Here is a 17,899-nt window from a genome sequence, read left to right as displayed (position 1 = left end):
GGAAATGGTTCTCCCCAGTGGGGCTTGACTTGGAGGAAGTAAAAGGTGGCCTGCACAGCAGACAGGGCTCTCGTGTTACCTCTTAACATCTGCTGTTTATTAAACTCTGCATCCCATAAGGTTCTGCAGCTGTTAGCCATAGTTCTGCTATGCAACAATTTCCACCCCCCACCACACCTTACCTATAGCCCAAACACAGGAGAGCCTACGTAACTGTCTCCTCCTGGTGTGGTAAGGAAGACGTTATTGACCTTCGCTATGCAGGGTGCTAAAAAGTATTTCAGCTCCACCATGAGTCAGATGCCTAAATATTTTATACATTTATAGCAGCAAATGTTTTATTTTCCTAATGAAGTATTATCACTTTCCTGTGATGAACAGCTAACTGGTGAAAAGTTGGGGATTCTAGAGTGGCTTCCCACGTATTTGGGACTGATACATGAATTGTCTCAGAGTGACAGAATCCTTCTGTTTTTATAGTTAGGTTTGTGGTCCAGGTTTATGTTAATGTTCTCACAGTGCCACCTAGTGTTCCTTTAAACAGTATTTAAAAAGTCATGGTTGGTTATTCAATCAGAATAATAAAAGCCTTTCAAGTTCTAGTGTTAGAGTGTTTCCCCGGAATGTATCACTGAGTTATTTACAAATGTAGTAACATGAGCATCCATGGTTGAGATTCAGTTGGCTCTGTCATTGGGTGGGAAGTCCCACATAGATAGGATTCCATGATGTGTTGCACTCTGCCGTGCAAACACATGTGCAGAGGACTGGCATGGACCTTTTCTCTCATGGTCACTCTTTCATAGCAACATCAGATCGTGTGCTTTTAGTCACAGTGCTGATGGGATCTGCTCAGCACCCTAAGGGGCTGAGAGACCACTGCAAGGCTACCTCCTAGCAATGATCAGCATGAAAACCAATGTGTCACGGCGAATTAATCACCTACACTATGGACTGGATGCCATATTGAATCTAGAAGTGGGTAGCAGATTCTTGCTTTTTAAATGAGGAATGGTAATCAGGCTGTAGGTCAGAATACCTATTGCTTTACCTAGTCACCTCATTTTTGTATTTTAATGATTATTTAAAACATTTTTTTGAGACAGAATCTCACACTGTAGCTCAGGCTGACTCCAATCTCACTATGTAGCCCAGGTTGGCCTTGAATTTGGCCATATGCTTCTTATTTCAGCCTTCCCACTGGTGAAACTCTAGGCAGGAACCAGCACCCCACATTTTGGGGTATATGACCTGATCATGCAGGTCATCCTTATGGGATTCTTGGATTTTATGCAAACGCTGGGCCTTTGGTTCCACCCCTTATTTCAGCCTGGCTTTAACGTGGCCTTCTGCCCTATGCGGGGGGTGGGGGGGAGCTGCTTTTCCTTCTCCAGTTTCAGCTCATACCCTCAGACTGCTGCAGCCTGCCCCTCCTAGGCTATCCCAAACTCCTCTCTCCAGCAGGTTCTTAAAAATCCCATTGGGAGCTGAGGTATAGCTAGGTGGTGTGTGTTTGTCTCACGTGTCAGGCCCTGGGTTTCGTTTCCATCACTAGAGCCTTGTCATCTGCATTTGTCGCCTACTGGCAAGTCTATGTCCTAAGGTTCTGCTTCAGTGACAAGGGAGATCTAGCATACTGAAGGCCCTTAAGCCTGCGTGCTACACCAAGGGTGGAAAAGCTTCAATTGTGTTTAAATCTTTATGTATTTCATGTGTATATGTTTGCATGTGGTATGTATGTGCCACGGTGCATGTGGTGAAGTTAAAGGAAAACATGCAGGAGTCAGTCCTTCTGTCACCTTAACACAGGTCTTTGCCTTGGCAGAAAGCACCTTTATCTCCTGAGCTGCCTCTGGCATCTCCGTTGCTTTTAAAACTAGATTTCCTAAAAGTTTATGGCTAAAGTTCCCGCATTTGGGAAGATAAGATTGAAGGATCATAAATTTGAGGCCAGCCTGGACTGTGTGTAATGAATTCTAGAGTAGCCTAGGCTACAAAGCTGGAATCCAATCTCAAAACAAACAAAAGCAAATACAGACATACAAAGAAGTAGATTTCCTCCTGGCCAGCAAACCTGGGATTCTCTCTTTCTAGATTGTGACCCCTCGTGTGGATCTTGTGGGTACTGCAAGCCCTCGTGCTCTTCAGTGATGGTCCCTTCCATAGTGAGAGAGTGCAGGAGCCATTATCTGTCGTTATTCATTATCTGCTTTACTGATTCTTTCCCATTATATTTCAAATGTACTCTGGGGGGGGGGTGTCTTGATTTTTTTAGAAGCTTGGCAACGATGTCATCTCCCAGGATCCCTCCAGCCCAGTCATGAGCAGCACAGAGCGATTAGATGGAGGGGCAACAGGTAAGCAGAAGTATTGATACATCCCCTGAGGAGAACCATTCACCTTCTGATTTTGGGACTCACCTGTGACTGGAAGAATACAAATGCAAGAGCAAGCCTCAGTGTTCTCCCCTCTAACCTAAAACCCCAGCTCCTTCCCGTCCTGGCTCCTCCTGGGGTGTTACTCCTGTCTCTGTAGACATCTTCTTAGGGAAATTCAGATTAATACACAAACACACACACACACACACACACACACACACACACACACCATTTTGTTTTTTTAACAAATTCCTAAATTGTGGGCATTCTGAAGGGATGAGGTGTGATGTTTTGAGCAGTAAGCTTTGGGCGTGGAGTATGGAGGGAGGGCCGGGGTTTTGTTTGCCAGGAGGAAATACTTTTCTCCTGTAACTCCGGTGTGGATGGAGTCCCCCAGGCTTTGCTCTCCTGGGGTTTTAGGTATAGTAGATAGAGATAAGCTTCACTGGATGGAAACTAGAGGTAACTTGTAAGTCCTCTTAGAATGCTTACCGGTCTTGCCAGCTGTATGTTAACTGCAGACAGCAACTGTAGGGAAGGATAAGGTGACATTTCTGGAACCGTTTTCTCTATTAAGCCTGAGATCAGGTCCTAACCCTTCCTTCAACTTGTACCCAGATCCCTAATGGGTTGGTTGCTGACCAGAACTGAGGCATTTCCTGTTGGTGTGCCTGTCCCGGCTGTCAGATATCAGAAAGACCCAAAGGCTTCAAACTTCTGAAGAATCACCTTTACTTGCATATGAAATTAGAACTGCACAGTACAGCATTTTAAAAAATGACATCTGGCTGCAAGCACCCCTCAGTTCTTGTCTTCCAGAAGGAAAGAATTCAGTGGAGAGAAACAAACTGTTGAAGCAGTTTATTTAGCAAAGCAAAGCAAGCCCTTCACAGAGAAATTGAAGTGGGTGGTCTCAGAATGGGTGATGAGCCCAGCAGGCTCTACAGACAGGAAGGAGGACTGAGGCCATTATAGGAATCCTTTCCCCAGCTCTGCCCCTCTGTAAGCTCTGCCTTCTACCTGGCAGTCTCGAACCAGTGAGACCTTTCTGAGACATGCTATCAAGTCATCATGTTTCTATGAAGAAAATCAGCCTTTCACTAGTGTTTGACTTAAAAACCCATTCATGGATACTTTTGTTCTGAAGATCCCTGATGAGGGATGCTAACCAGAGTCAATACCAGAGCTATATTTAAATGATTGCTTTCTTGACCTTTGATGTTCAAAATGTGTTTTGGATCATGTCTCATTTTAGTGCCTAAACTGCAACCAGGTCTTCCAGAGGCCCGCTTTGGTTTGGGAACACCAGAAAAGAATGCCAAAGCTGAACCCAGGGTGGATGGAGGCTGCAGGTCCCGAAGCTCCTCCAGCATGCCCACCAGCCCGAAGCCCCCCCTTCAGTCCCCTAAGCCCAGCCCTGCAGCCCGGCCGTCTATCCCTCAGAAGCCAAGAACTGCCTCCAGACCTGGTAAGGGCATCAGTAGTCTGGGAGTCAGACTGGATATGGTCTGGCTGCATCCACCGATGGCCTGCAAGAGTAGGTGAAATGTGGTAGACACCTTGGAGGGGCTGGAGGCGGGGGGCGGAAATGGGTAGAGAATAGGAAACTGGAATTGGGTAACACTTGAAACCTGAAGGACCTGGGAACTGGTGAGGACTAACAGATTCAACACCAAGGCCCACCGTATATGAGGGATGGGACCCAAGACTTCCCTGGTGTCAGGAAAACCACCCAGGGTATGCTGACCATTGCTTCTGAAATCATCCCCCAGGGTATTCAAACAATGCAGAATGCAAACGAAGGCTGCCGATGAGATCAGCACAGGCTTGTGTGGCTGGACATCACAGCTGCCAACATATCAGAAGTTTAGAACAGACTTTGGCAAACTATGGGCCTGTTTTGAAAATAAGATTTCCTCAGATGGCGTGAGTGTTCTGTAGGTGCATTGTTGATGTGGCCATGTGCTAAGTACAGCCAGGGCTACCCAAGAGGTTAATCCTCTGGCCAGTTACAAAGGTGTTTGCTGATGTAGAAAGTCTTATAGAAGAAACTTTAAAATATTAGGAAGGGGTTGAAGTCTGCCTTACTATTTTATGCAAAAAAAAAAAAGTTCTGTATCAGGACTTCTTAAAAAATACTGTAAAAAATTTTCAAACCATCCAAAGTTGAATCAGTAGTGTGATGAAATATGATGTGCTCCCCTCCTCTTCTCTATAATTTCCCCAGAAAACCTAAGAAACAGGTAGACCTTCACCATCTTCTTCAAATTGTCGTCATCTTCCTCTGCATTCTCCAGTTGAGAAGCTAAGGCAGGAGAATTGCTGAGTTTGAAGTTAGCCTGGGCTGCATAGTGAATCCCAGATCAGTCTAGTCTACAGAATGAAACATGCCACAAACAGACTAAATTCCTGAAAAGCAGGAATTTGCCAGCAGAAGGCTTGGTGGTTTTCGGGGCTGCATGTATATCTATCTGAAGTAAGGGAGCAGCCCGTAACATCTAGCCTACTTCCTGGAGACTCTCCATTGTTGTGAACGTTCCCTTTCAGCTGTGCCATTTATCACACAGTACATGGTACACCAGGAGCCGTACTCACCAACTCATGGGTGCTTTATAAGTCAGCATTGTTTCAAGTCTGTCTTCTGAGTAGCTCTTCCTCAGGATTCTGAGGGATTATTGGGTCTCCAGGTCTTGTCATAGCTTTACATCTGAGACTAGAAGTGGGAATGTAAGGCCAAAGAGAGCCTGCGCTCTCTTCTACACATGTGTAGGTGGACACACTGCCTTGAGAATCCCACATGCTAATGGAGCAGAGAAAGCATAGTTCTTTAAGTCCTTTCAGATAGAAAGAACCTAGAATTCTAATCCTGGCTGTCTACACCTTCTTAGCCCAGGAGATCATTTAGTCTCTTTAAAGGTCCAGAAACCAAAGTCCTTGATGGGCCCAAAAGTCCATGATTTCAAATTACTCCTAAAGCACTGGATTCCACATCTGCAGAAACATATATATGTGTATGTGTGTACATGTGTGTTGTGACTTACTAGCTCTGAAAACTGATAAAGGCATTGTGTTACATACAGTGCATGTTTTAAGACAATCAACAACTTTATGTCTGAGGCAGAAGGGACCTATGGTTCACTTATAGTCTCATTGTCAAATATTAGCTCATTGAATATTTGCAGCATAGATTCAGATCTGTATGTATTTCAACTTTTCATAATTGTCACTGCTTTTTCTTTATTGTTCATGAATTCTAATTACTTCACTTAGCAGAAATACAGAAGCGGTCTTTGGCTGGGACCAGTCTATGATAACTTTTCTTTTTTTATGAGTCATGTGTATATAAGAATTTACCTGGCCTATATGGTGAAGTGATGCTGGCTTTCAAATAAGAATGGAGAATTCTAATCCTGCATGTCTACACCTTTTTAGCCCAGGAGACAATTTAGTCTTCTTGTAGTCCAGAAACCAAAGTCCTTGATGGGTCCAAAAATCTATGATTTCAAATTAGTCCTAAAGCACTGGGTTCCATGTATGCAGAAACATGTACATACGTGTATGTATGTACATGTTTGTTGGAATACAAATTGTAGAACAGTTTGTTTTGTGTCTTTGTACTCCTGTAGAAGACACCCCAGACTCTCCATCTGGTCCTAGTTCCCCTAAAGTTGCCCTTCTTCCACCCATCCTCAAAAAAGTGTCCTCGGACAAAGAGCGTGATGACCAGAGCAGCTCACAGTCCAGTCCTAGGACCTTCTCCCAGGAAGGTAAGAACATTTTTCCTTTTATTCTCCCCAAAGGGTGTCATTTCAAAAGGAAATAGTTAGTCCCAGTCTTAGGCGGTATCTTGGAGTTCAAGTCAGCATGCCTTGGATTTAACAATGGGAACCAGCAGGGCTCATGAATTGTCATTCTATTAGGACTTCATGTAAAGAACAGCTGAGCCACCTAGCCAGAGACCCACCTTCTCTACAGGAGTAATTGCTAGATACTTCTCCTCTGGCCCAAAGCATGTCAGGGCTCATGGATAAGTTTCTAGATCCCATTATTTCTAAGTATATCACCACTGTCACAGTTGAAGGGCAGCTGTAGTACATTAACTTTGCCATGGCTCCGAAGCACACCATCTGCCCTGTGGAACCTCAAGGTTCACTGGACTCTCTGGGTCATGAGTAAATGTTCTACCTTTTTAGAAGTGTGGGCCCTGTATAGACAGACACTCCCAGAGGATCACTGTACACTCAGTATCACTGAGGTGGGAATGGTGTTTTCCTTTGATTTGCATGCTAGTCCCCGTAGCCCCCCAAAACAGACTGAGTGGGGTAAGGGAGACTGGGGTAACTGTAACGTGTATGTTGTTTCTTTCATTTCTACTGCTTATTTTATTTATTTACTTTTTATTTTATGTATTTTTGTTAGGGTCGTTTGTTTGTTTGTTTGTTTTTTGAAGCAGAGGTCTCATCATGTTGTAGCTGGCCTGAAATTCACTCTAACTCAGGCTGGCTTCAATCAAATTCATGGTGAGTCTCTTGCCTTAGCCTCTCAAGTGCTGGCATTACAGGAGTCACCATGCTTGGCCTTTCTTTGTTATTTCAAATGCACAGTTGGCTTTTGGGTAAAGTGTCCTACAATGCTGTCTCTAAACCAGATATGCACTATAAAAAAGCAATTAATCCCCATGTCCTGATCCTTGCTGTGGTTTGGTCTGCATTGTTAACTTCATGTTTAGTTTGGTACTTTAGGATTCTGTCATCTCTCTGGCTCTGGTAGCTCGTTTTCTTCTCTTGGTAATAGTCTTAGGCCGGGTTAATGGAAGGCACAGTTGCCTATTATTCTTGTGGCTTAGGAATCTAATAGAAAAGTAAATAATGCTGTTTGCCCTTCTGTCTCCACTCTGCAAATTTTTTGATAGGTGGAAGTCTCTCTCTCTCCTATGTTTAGAGGCACATGAAGGTGGGGATTGGACAGAAGCTGGGAAGCTGCTTTTGTCACAGAAGCTAAAAAGGGAGCTGGTTTTACATTCTCATTTCACAGTGAGGGGATAGATGCTGTACTTGCTATCACAGCTAGAGCTTTGGAAGGGGTCACTCTACGGAGAAGAGCCTTTAGTAGTGCCATCCAAAGCAACCTCACAGCCCCCACGAGTCCCTCGAAGCCAGGTCTCCTACCCAGTGCCTCCCCATTGGCACCCTTCTTGTCTTCCCTTTCTGCAGTTTCTATCTTCACCCCTTAGCTTTTAGAGAAAAAAAAAAAAAACCTTTGAAAAAGCCTGAAAGGATTTTAATGGGGAGAAATGGGGGAAAGGGTTGTGTTGTGTGGGGACATTCATCTTATTAAAACCAATTGAAATGCCCGTGAATTTACACATAACAGGGTGGGTAAGGGCCAGAGAGTTGTAAATTTCTGAGTAGAATATTTTTGTGAAAATGATCCCTGCCTGGGAGTGTCCATTTTATAACTCAAGAGCCACCCGCAGCTGAATTTGGCTGAGAGCAAATATGACTGCAGCTCAACACAAAATGCCATTTTACTTTTAGCAATTGGACTTTCAGCAGGTGTTTGTGGTTTTGTTTTTAACTGAATTGCATAGTTCCCAAGTGTCAGAAAGTTGGACATACCCAATAGGTAATCAAAACTGTCAGGAACCTCTGGTGACAATGCAAGTAACACAGGATACCACTAGCAAGCTCAGAGCTGCTGTGGAAAAGTGAGGAACTCCAAACAGAGGAGCCAGCCCCTGGAGAATCCAGTATTAGGATAGGTGTTTGAATCAGACCCTCCTTCCCAGCAATAGCAAGTGCTAGTGCTTCATCCGCTTGTCTGCTGGGGGTGGACTGAGACTGCAGAGCCCTCCCTGAGCTTTCTTTTCTATCTGGATCCAGAAGGAACTACTGACAGTCTTGGTGCTCTGTACTGATGTCAGACTGAAACTACACCAAGTGTTAAGATGTTGAAGGGGTAAGGTGCTGGCCAGCCAGTGAACTAGCTGGTCATTGGTGGGATAGAAGACATGGCAGCCACTCTGAGCTCTGCCTTTCTCTCTAGAAGCCATTCTATTCTCTCTTCCTGTTGTGTGTTATTTATGCTGGTTACTTCATTTCCTTGTTCTCTGCTTCCCTCTGGATTAGCGTGTCCAACTAATTTCTGAAACAGGTAAATGACTGGAATTCTCCCAGATTATTTCATAGTAAATGTGATTTTTTTTTTTTGTTAATCCATCTTGGAATCAAAATGATAATATGGGGGCATTTTTGTTACTCTTTCTGGGGCAGGATCAGAACTCACCTCATTTTGCACATTCCCATAATGTTGGCTGATGAATTCTGTAGACAACAGTAGATCTATCTGCCCAGGACCAGCACTCTTAAGTTCTTTGAATCCTAACTTGGGGTGGATGAGCTGATTTTTAAGTTTTAACATTTATCATTTTAACACGGATGTCAACACATTGATGTATTTGCTACTATAAAGGGTAAAACGGATCCCTTTTCCCCAGTAGTGCAGAGAGGAGATCATTTCAAAAGGCATTCAGATCATGACAAGCCTTCCAGTAGAGGGAAAAGATCTTCAAAACTCTGCTTCGCCATTGCGGAAGAGGAAGTGAATGCACCTGGGTACAGGAAGTCACAGCCAACAAATGGTTAGAGTCTTCGGTTTTCATGCCTCGCTGACCTGAGCTGATGAACTGGCACTAACAAACGAGCTTTAATTGAGTAGCTGTTGATGGGGGCTGGGTCAGATCCTTTAGAGGACTGAATTCTTACTCTATACAGTAACAGGATGGTCCCTCCACAGGGAAACAAATATTAAATCAAAATCTAAAACTAGACTATGGGGAGCTTTAAGTTACCTTGTCTATTCAAATGTTATTGGACATGAATATTAATTTTTCTATTTGGGATCATCTACTTTCTTTCTTTCTTTCTTTTTTTTTCATTAAGTTTTCATTGGAGTTAAGCTAGAATTTCATAGAACAAGTAAGAACATGTCCCTATAGGACATACTCACTGTTAGGAAAGATCAATGAAAAGCACCCAGTGAAATGGCAGACCTTGGGTCACATATATGATTTTCCTTACCTGTTAGCTTTTCCATCTTAAAAGGCAATTCATTTTAGCTTTTCCACCTTAAGAGACAGTTCATTGGAAATACCAGCATGCTCACTTTTCTGCTCTCTCTTCCATTAGGCCCTATGGTAAACTTTCCTCCAATGAGAATTGTGCCAAGAGACACAAAGGGGAAACATCTGGTGTTACCCTGTGGAGGGAAATTTTACAGTCAGTACTGCTGCTGACTTTGAGAAAACGCATTCCAATGATCACAGTGCAAAATTCATGTAAAGGAAAATGTAGCAAATTGTGGAAGAAGAAGAATATAACTAAAATACTCTGCTATGTGAGATCTCCTTAAAGAATGTCTGCCCTTGGAGTAAGGCTCTTTTCTACCCATAAAACTTTATCAGAGGTTACCATGTGCAAGCATTTAGATGCCTGTGGTCAGACATGAGGCCCAGCATTCCAATGTAATGAACACCATGACCTTCATTTTCTCTAAGCATTCTGGAAAGAAGCCGATGAGCATGACTTATGATAGGGAAAGCTTACTCTTAGAGAATGTGCTTGGGGACAGATGCAAGACTCACAAAGTCCCTACCAACCCACCATCAGCAAGAACACCCAGGGCCTGGCTTATAAGCCAGTGCTATCAGAGGACCCTTTTGCCTGCCACTCAGATATTATAGCCAGATAACAAGGCAGAGTTAAGGGATAGCCCACAGCACAAAGCAAGAAGAATAACTCATAGAAGGGTAGAGCATTCATTCTCTCTGGCCAAGTAGCATTTGTTCTGTAGAAAGTCAATTTAATTGGTCCTTTATTTGTACTGGACGTGGTCAGTGTGTGCTGTGCTAAGGATAGAATGGAGGACCTTGCACCTGCTTAATGGGCTCCATATGGCTCAGCTACACTCCATACCTGGGCTTTACTTTCAACTCATTCCCTGTGTAAGAAATGTGTTTGGATCACAGAGCTGCGGTAATACTTTGAGTTATATGAAATGTAGTCTTATGTTAGCAAAAAAAAGAAAGGAAGAAAACCTCTTAATTTCAATCATAAGAAAGTCACATCAGTGAACAGCTACGTTTATAGAGAATGAAGGAGTTATTTTTTGAGATTTCATAGGACAAAATCTCTAGTCTTTTATTAAGCACAGTTGAGGTTACATGGAACTCTAGAGCCTGGAAATTTACATTTTCAACTATTAGATCCATTTACAACTCTTACTGACAAGGTTTCCTTGGTGCAAAACCAGAAACCCCTGAAAGCACTCACACAGCGCACAAGAAGCCACCCCTGTGACCACATCTATCAGCCAATAAAACAGAATAATAGGAGATAGCAGTGAGAAGAAGCCCTGTGTCCATTTCTGACTTCCCCATGAACTCAGTAGTTTGTTTACCAGTCTCTTTGTGACGAGTTGGGTCAAATTTTGGTAAGATTAAAATGGGACCATCTTGTATTAGCTTTTCTACCTTGTTTCTTGAAAGAGGGAACCCCAAAATGTTCACAGGTACTTCAATTAAAGTGGTTTGTGTCTACTGTGTCGTTTTGTTAGTGCCTATTCTCCTTGCTCTGCCTTCACCTTTGAGAACACCATAGCCTCTGCTTTTTCAATCGTTCCTGGTTAGTTTGATTTTAATACATTTAGCAGAGCAACTGAAAGAATCATGGGTTGGACTTTCAAGTCTTTTAAGAGCAATCTCATTGACTCTAAACCTGCTTCTTAATTCCCTGAGCCTTGTGTTTATGAAACAAATGAAAGCTATTGTTCTCAAAGCACGCTGCATATTTAATCACACTGGATGTGGTTTAATCATGTGGCTATTTTGATACTGATTTCGTGTCCTTTCCTCTTTGATGATAAAATGTGACGTTTTTGTTAGCACTTATCCTATTTTCTTGAAGAAAATAGCCATAGCCGTGCTATTGTTTGGCTTTGTTTGTGTCATGACCTAATTCTGGGAGTCCCTTTCTATATCCTTTGCTGGTTCCAGAATCCAACCTGCAGCCACAGACTCTTGCCTGATCTCACAGTCTGTGAGCTAGTGCCTGGCTCGACTTTCTTTCCCTGGCTCCAGATCCAGGTTCTACTTCCCACTCCCCCTGTAAGACTTCTTCAGGAGCAGAAAACTATAGAGGTGCACACCTACAATCCCAGCATTTGGAAGGTAGAGTAGAGGCAGGAGGGTCTAGAGTTCAAGGTCATTTTCAACTACACAGAGAATTGGGAATAACATAAAACTCTGTCTCAAAACAGTTAACACATTTTCAGGAAAAAGTCAGCAGTTGCTTGAGATTTTTTCCAACTATTGCTAGAAAGATTTTAAAAATCAGGGCCACCCGCAGAGTATTATTTTAAAGAAATGCCCTGTTTTATCCTAGTAGATATATATCTCCCTTGAGTTTATGATGGCAAAATTATTTCTGAGCTTGCATCTGAATCTCTTAGCTCCAAGTCTGTATGCATATTTCAGAAAGCTTAAAATTTGCATATATATATATATATATGCAAAGTTGAATCAGCTTCAAGAAAAGAAAACCTTATGTTTGAGGTTCTCAGCTACACTTATCTCCACCTCAGACAGGATTTGAATATGTAAGGGAGTATTTCCACTTAATAAGTTACCGTTCAGTCCACATTCTTGAGTATCTTTTATCCAGCAATAGTACCTGGGATGATGATAGTTACCTGTATAGATAGATATCTCATACCTCAGGACACCCTAGCATCCTTAACTCTACTGCAATTGGCATCTTAATAGCATGCTATTAAATAGACATCTTCCCTACGGGCTGGAACATTCCTTCTACAAGGTTGTTAGCATCAAGGATTAGGATTGAATAGATTAGAAGATCAGTAGGGTGCTGAGCTTAGTTCTTCAAGTTCTATGGTTCTTCTTGCCTGCATCTAATATGAAGGACATGCCAGATGCTACTAGGACCCTTTTCACATGCAATCACAATTTAATCAATGAAGGTGAATGTGTTTAGAATGAACTTTCATCCATTGGTCCTAAGTATCAAACTCAAGGCCTCACACAAGCTCTGCTATTGTGCTCCACCTCTGTTCTAGGATGTACTTTCAGTGTTCTAATCATAGTGAAATGTATAGCCTTCTTGAAACTGTTATTTTTCCTCTTAGTCACCATTGTGGTTGTTACTTTTATGGCTAAGTAGGATTGTGTTAGCAACCAGAATGGAGAGGATTAACTTGGTGATGTTTGCTCTCCCTTCCTCCCCACTGCCAAATTTTGCTGCCCCCCGCACCCCTGGGGCCCACATCCCACCTCCAATTCCCTAACCTGGAGGACACAGAAGCCCAGTATCAACTTAGAAGGTCAGTTCCTGGCTGAAGTTAAAAGAAACATGCTGCCTTTTCCAAGAATATTTCCATCATGTATCCCTCTAGATTTCATTCATGCTTGCTGGTATGGCCCTGATCTATGGGGTTACTTCTGGATTTACCTGACATAAAATTTTGGTTCCTGAATGTCTTCATATTTAAAAAGTATTTTTGTGTCACTCCATATAAGATGGATTTGGACTGTGTTTCCGGGAAATTAAAAAGTATTGCGAAGGATGGGAAGGTTGATTATCTTAATCTAGGGACTCAAGCAAATGAGTTTTCTCTGAAGACAGATGCACTCCCCCTTCCCTGATTATTTTCCCTTGAATCTCCCACTGGGGTGTTAGACATTCTTCCCATTTCTCTGTTATGGAAGAACAAGGTTTTGGGTTAAATTTGAATGCAGAAGTTCTACGAGACAGCATAGGTCCCCTCTACTTTTGAGGTTGGATTTCTTGCCAAGTGTCCTCAGGATAATTTTATTTCTTCTCTGACCCCAGCATGCACCCAGGCTGAAAGCTTAAAGACTCTGTGGGTATGAACATCAAATTGCTTTTCTGATGAAGGGCAAAATATTTAGACACACTTATTTATCTTTTTTTTCCCTGCAAACCTGGCTTGTCAACAGCTTCCAAAGGGCCAACCACACAAGTACATTTAGATTTTTTTTCTCCCCCCCCCCAAAAAAAAGGCATTTAAAAGCAACTATTTGTTTCTTATGTCTCAGTCCTCTCTGAAAACTTGCCGAAAGCTACTGTCAAAAAGCAGACACAGTTTTAAGGGACTGGAGAGACGGTTCAGTATTGTAGAAGTCAGTCAGGAGTTTGCTTTCCAGCATCCAGATCAGGTGACTCACAATACATCCAGCCTTTATAGGCACCTTGTGTGCGTGTGTACACACATACAAGTCATATCTTTAAAAATAATTCAGTTACTTGTTTTTATCAAGAGATGGAAAAGTTGTTTGCCCTCCCTCTTCATTTCAGGAATTTTGATGATTTCAATATAATGCTATTAACTGAAAATCACGATGCTTTTTATTAAAGGCTAGAATCTGATTGTGTCAACTAAATTCTAAAGAGATATAGTTGTACATAGGTTTTGATTGTCCCTTCCTGAAACACTAACTTGATGTAATCATTTAAACCCCAGGACTCCTAGCAAGAGGAGTTTTAAAAATATAGCATAAATATCAAAGTAGTCAGAAGCATCGAGTGAGTCATGTGTCCGATGTCTTTCTCGGGAGCAGAGACTATTCCTGTTTGGACTCCTGGGGTTTGAGTGACAGAGCAGCTATGCCTTTGTTTAAGCAGTTTTCCACGTGGCGTGGGTTTGGTATTTTCAGCTCAGATGGCGTCTCAGCAATAGACATAGGAGAAATATTAAATATTACTAAATATTACTGGAGTTTAGCCTCTGAACCAACTCTCTCCCAGGAGTGATGACAGAGAAACCAGGATGTAAGTAAAATGAACATGGGCTTTCAAGAGAAAAACAGACAAAACCTACCTATGTAATTGGGAAGAGCACCAGCCATGACTCGGAAAGTTCTAGATAAATAACAACAGCCCAGTTCCAACCAAGCTCAGCCCTCACTGCTGCATGAACACTCCCAGATTACCTATCACCTGTTACCAGTCAGAAACAAGCAGTAGGAATGAGTGCTTTACTTGCAGGGTTGAATCTGTCACCGGCTTTATTTAATGCTTTTCACAGACTTAATCTGTAGGGAGTGAATTCCAGGTCAGGTGGCCTGAGGCACAGAAAGTAACCAGCCTTCGGCCCTCTGCCTAAGGCATGGCATTGGAACACAGTCCAGCCAGCATCTCTGCAAGCCTCTGTGTGCCCTATCCTCTGTGCTGTGTAAAAGGGCAGTCTTGGCTGTGGAGGCCACCCGGCTCGGAGCAGCCTCGGTGACTCCTGACAGCTTCTCCCTCTGCTTGCCTACCATCTCTTCCTCCAGTTCTCGTTCACATCTATGCGGGGCTCACCCCATCATAGACTGGTCTTGCCCATGTCTGTTTGCTTGTGTCCACTTACCTGTGGCTTCATTGGTTTGTCCTCAATTTCTGTCTAGAGTGTGTCGAAGCTTAATGCAGGTTTGTTACTGAAGTAGTCCATCATGACCAGGCCCAGCCCCATTTCTCATGGCCCCTCCCCTTGCCCAACTGTTCATCAGATACTTTTAATTGCCTTGTCAATAAACTGTTCCTCTTCCTTACCCTCTGATTTCAGTCTCAAGGAGAAGCTGGGGCCCAGCCCAGGAGTATCAAGAACAAAAGCAACGGAACTTGGGCAAAGATGGTCACCAGGGGAGCAAATCCAGTGACTCTGGAGAAGAGGCAGAAAAAGAGTTTATTTTTGTGTAATATAATGGTGCCCACCCCAAGCCTTCCCATGCAAGGTTCTCTCTGCAGCCCTCAGATGCAGGGTTCTCTCTGCAGCCCTCAGAGCTGGGAGCAGTGCCTCTTGTCTCTTCTCTTGGTGCTTTCTTCTTTCTCTCCTTTTCTTCTTTTTCTTATACCTCTATATTAAAACAAATTTTTGGTCTTCTCCCCTTCTTGGCATTTGATTTCTAAATATTGTTTCTTATGCCTTCAACAAAAAGCCAGCAATTATTCCATGGGCCCTACTTGAATTTCTCTAAGGCAGCTACACATTGCCCTGCACGGTGAGTTGTTTTTGGAAATTAATGAAGTAACTGGACTCACACCCAAGTAACTATCCAGGAGATCCTGGAGTGCTACAGGGTGTGTTTGTGTCAGACCCACACATGACTCAATATAGCAATTTATTCTTGATGTATGCAATTGCACACTGTAATTATATTAACAGAGCACACTAATAAATAATTTGTATAAATTATATATATATTAGATCTTGGGCACTGTTCTTAACATTCTTTTGTGGGACATTTCCTTCCCCATGTAGAATTGTACATTTAAAGCTTGTTTGGTAATATTTGCAGACCATCAGCAAGCACAGCTAAGAACAGAGTGTGTGAAGCCCAGATTCATGTATATAGTTGATTGGAATGAGGTCTTATGAATATTCATGTTTTTGAAGGCCTTTAATTTCTGTCTGCTTATTAGTTTTTAATGTGTGGTTTTTAAAAGAAAATTTTGGCACCTGTAAAAAAATCTAAATACTACTCTTTATAAAACATCTCACAAATATTCACTTACATTACAAGCTGAAAGTATTTTATTCATATGTATATTTATACCAATAAAATGATTTTACAAGTGGAAGTTGACTTCTAGTTCTTTTGTTAGGATTGACTTATACAATGAACCTGTATCTTATTAATAAAATTTAGAATAAATACAGCCCACAGATAATCATATAATCTAGAAATTATTACTTTCAAAGTAAAGATAATTTGATAATTCCATAGTTTGTGCTTTGCACTGGAACACAGATGAAATTTACTAAAAGGTCACAGAGTTCTTTGTGTGCTCCATGAATTTAAGGTCATATGAGTGGTGCTTGCTTGAGTCAGGCAGTATGCTTACAGGGAGAGGGGAGGACCAACAACACAAATGGGGCTTCTGTGGTGTCACAGTTTGCTTCATCCTCTTCCCTTTACCACCCCTGGGTGACTGACCTGAAAGTGGCTTCCAGTCCTGAAGACTGTACCACTTGATTTCATCCTATGACCTCATGGTAAGACAGATGACTATTCTATTTATGTGTGGCCACTGCAGACATGACCAGACCCATGTTGGTGCTGCAGTGGGAGAAGGATAATGGGTGTGGACCTGCAGGCTGTTTGGTGGTGTAGTCAGCAGAACCACAGTCCAGCTAAGCCCACACTTGGAATAATCAGTCCTATTGAAGACGTCAATTTTCCCTGCCTCCCAACTTGAGATGTTCTGGAAATCTCAGAAAAATGACATTATACAAAGCCTTGAAGTGACACCTTTCTAAGTACATGGACTGTGTCTGATTCATAGGTATACTGTATTATTATTTGAAGACAATTAGGACTGAGGACAAGTTCATTAGCATTTAAAAGGGAAAGCTCAGATCAGCTGCCACAGAAGGGAGAAGAGAGAAAGCCATGCCTTTGAGTCAGGAAGCAGCTGCATGGCAGAAGGGAGGTAACTTCAGAGAATTTGTGAAAACAGAACAAAGGACCACAGAAAGCATACATAGGCTCGGGCCAGCATCACAAAGAAAACAGCAAATTGGTATACCTTTCTGAGTGGGGACCAGAGAAGTCAGGCAGACATAACAGAGCACCATGGTGGTTCCATAGTGGCTCTGTCCACTCCCTTAAAACATATATAGCCTCAGATTGAGTCATTGGGAGTAGTAGGACAGTATACAAAATGCTGTGATCGGTCATAAAGTCAACGGTGATCAAATTTGCCAGCAAGGTACACCTGCTGCCCATAACATGCCTGTGGTTTCAGTGTAGGAGAAGACCAGGCTGTGACTATCTGCACTTGCCTCTGCAGTAGGAACCACTGTCAGTTTTTAAGCAGTGATGTGATCAGAGCAAGGAGCCGTCACTGAGTACTGCAGGCAGACAAGGACCCAGAGAAATAGGAGAGTAAGATTAGCTATTTGTGGGGCAGAAGGAGCCCGCTCCTCCTCATTACCCCTAAGGTAACATGGTGACATGCTAGGCTGACAGCCCCCAGCAGCTGGCTTTCAGCTTGGCTGAGGTGGCCATGCAAAGGGTAGCCTTTACTCGTAGGCCATCTACTGTCCTGCCCTGAATATCTGCCTTCCCAAGTCTCCATTGCTGCTTCCCAGGCTCCTTCGTGGTGACCATCAGTGTATAAATGTGTGCTACAGGTATTTCCTGCCTCCGATTCCCTCCAGCACTGTTCTTTATAGGATCCCCAGAAGCATATCTGTAAGCTCAGCACATCTCAGCATCTGTTTCTCAAAGATTATGGAGTGATACATTTCTCCATACCTCATCACCTTCCATCAGTCAGTCCCCAAGAGCACAGGAGGAAAGGCCACTCAATAGGACCTGTAACCAGAGGCCATCTGCCGTCATTCCTAATGCTCTTAACAAGTTCAGTGAAGAGCAGCAGTCTTCATTTAGAAACATGGAGTCAAATGCTGGGAGAGCAACAGAGTCTTCAGCTGCAGGATCC

At 42.8% G+C, this 17,899-nt stretch overlaps 1 protein-coding gene across 11 annotated transcripts in view; it reads left to right on the top strand.

Annotated features, from left to right (window-relative positions):
- Carmil1 (capping protein regulator and myosin 1 linker 1) overlaps nucleotides 1-16,033 on the top strand; it is a 279,741-nt gene extending 263,708 nt beyond the window's left edge. For 4 of the 11 annotated variants that reach the window (XM_032884196.1, XM_032884194.1, XM_032884195.1 and 1 more), the window contains 5 exons: nucleotides 2,276-2,357; nucleotides 3,634-3,846; nucleotides 6,005-6,145; nucleotides 8,875-9,018; nucleotides 15,018-16,033. In XM_032884196.1, coding sequence (XP_032740087.1) covers nucleotides 2,276-2,357; nucleotides 3,634-3,846; nucleotides 6,005-6,145; nucleotides 8,875-9,018; nucleotides 15,018-15,151 — 714 coding nt within the window. In that variant the 3' untranslated portion in view covers nucleotides 15,152-16,033. Of the gene's footprint in view, nucleotides 1-2,275; nucleotides 2,358-3,633; nucleotides 3,847-6,004; nucleotides 6,146-8,506; nucleotides 8,532-8,874; nucleotides 9,019-15,017 lie in introns of those variants that run through there. The other 7 variants (XM_032884198.1, XM_032884197.1, XM_032884199.1 and 4 more) reach the window with 5 other exon arrangements.
- Nucleotides 16,034-17,899: the final 1,866 nt, after the last annotated feature.

This window comes from Rattus rattus, chromosome 14, assembly GCF_011064425.1.
Source record: "Rattus rattus isolate New Zealand chromosome 14, Rrattus_CSIRO_v1, whole genome shotgun sequence".
NCBI lineage: Eukaryota > Metazoa > Chordata > Mammalia > Rodentia > Muridae > Rattus > Rattus rattus.
The sequence above is the reverse complement of the archived record's forward strand: the minus strand, read 5'-3'. Positions and strand labels throughout refer to the sequence as shown.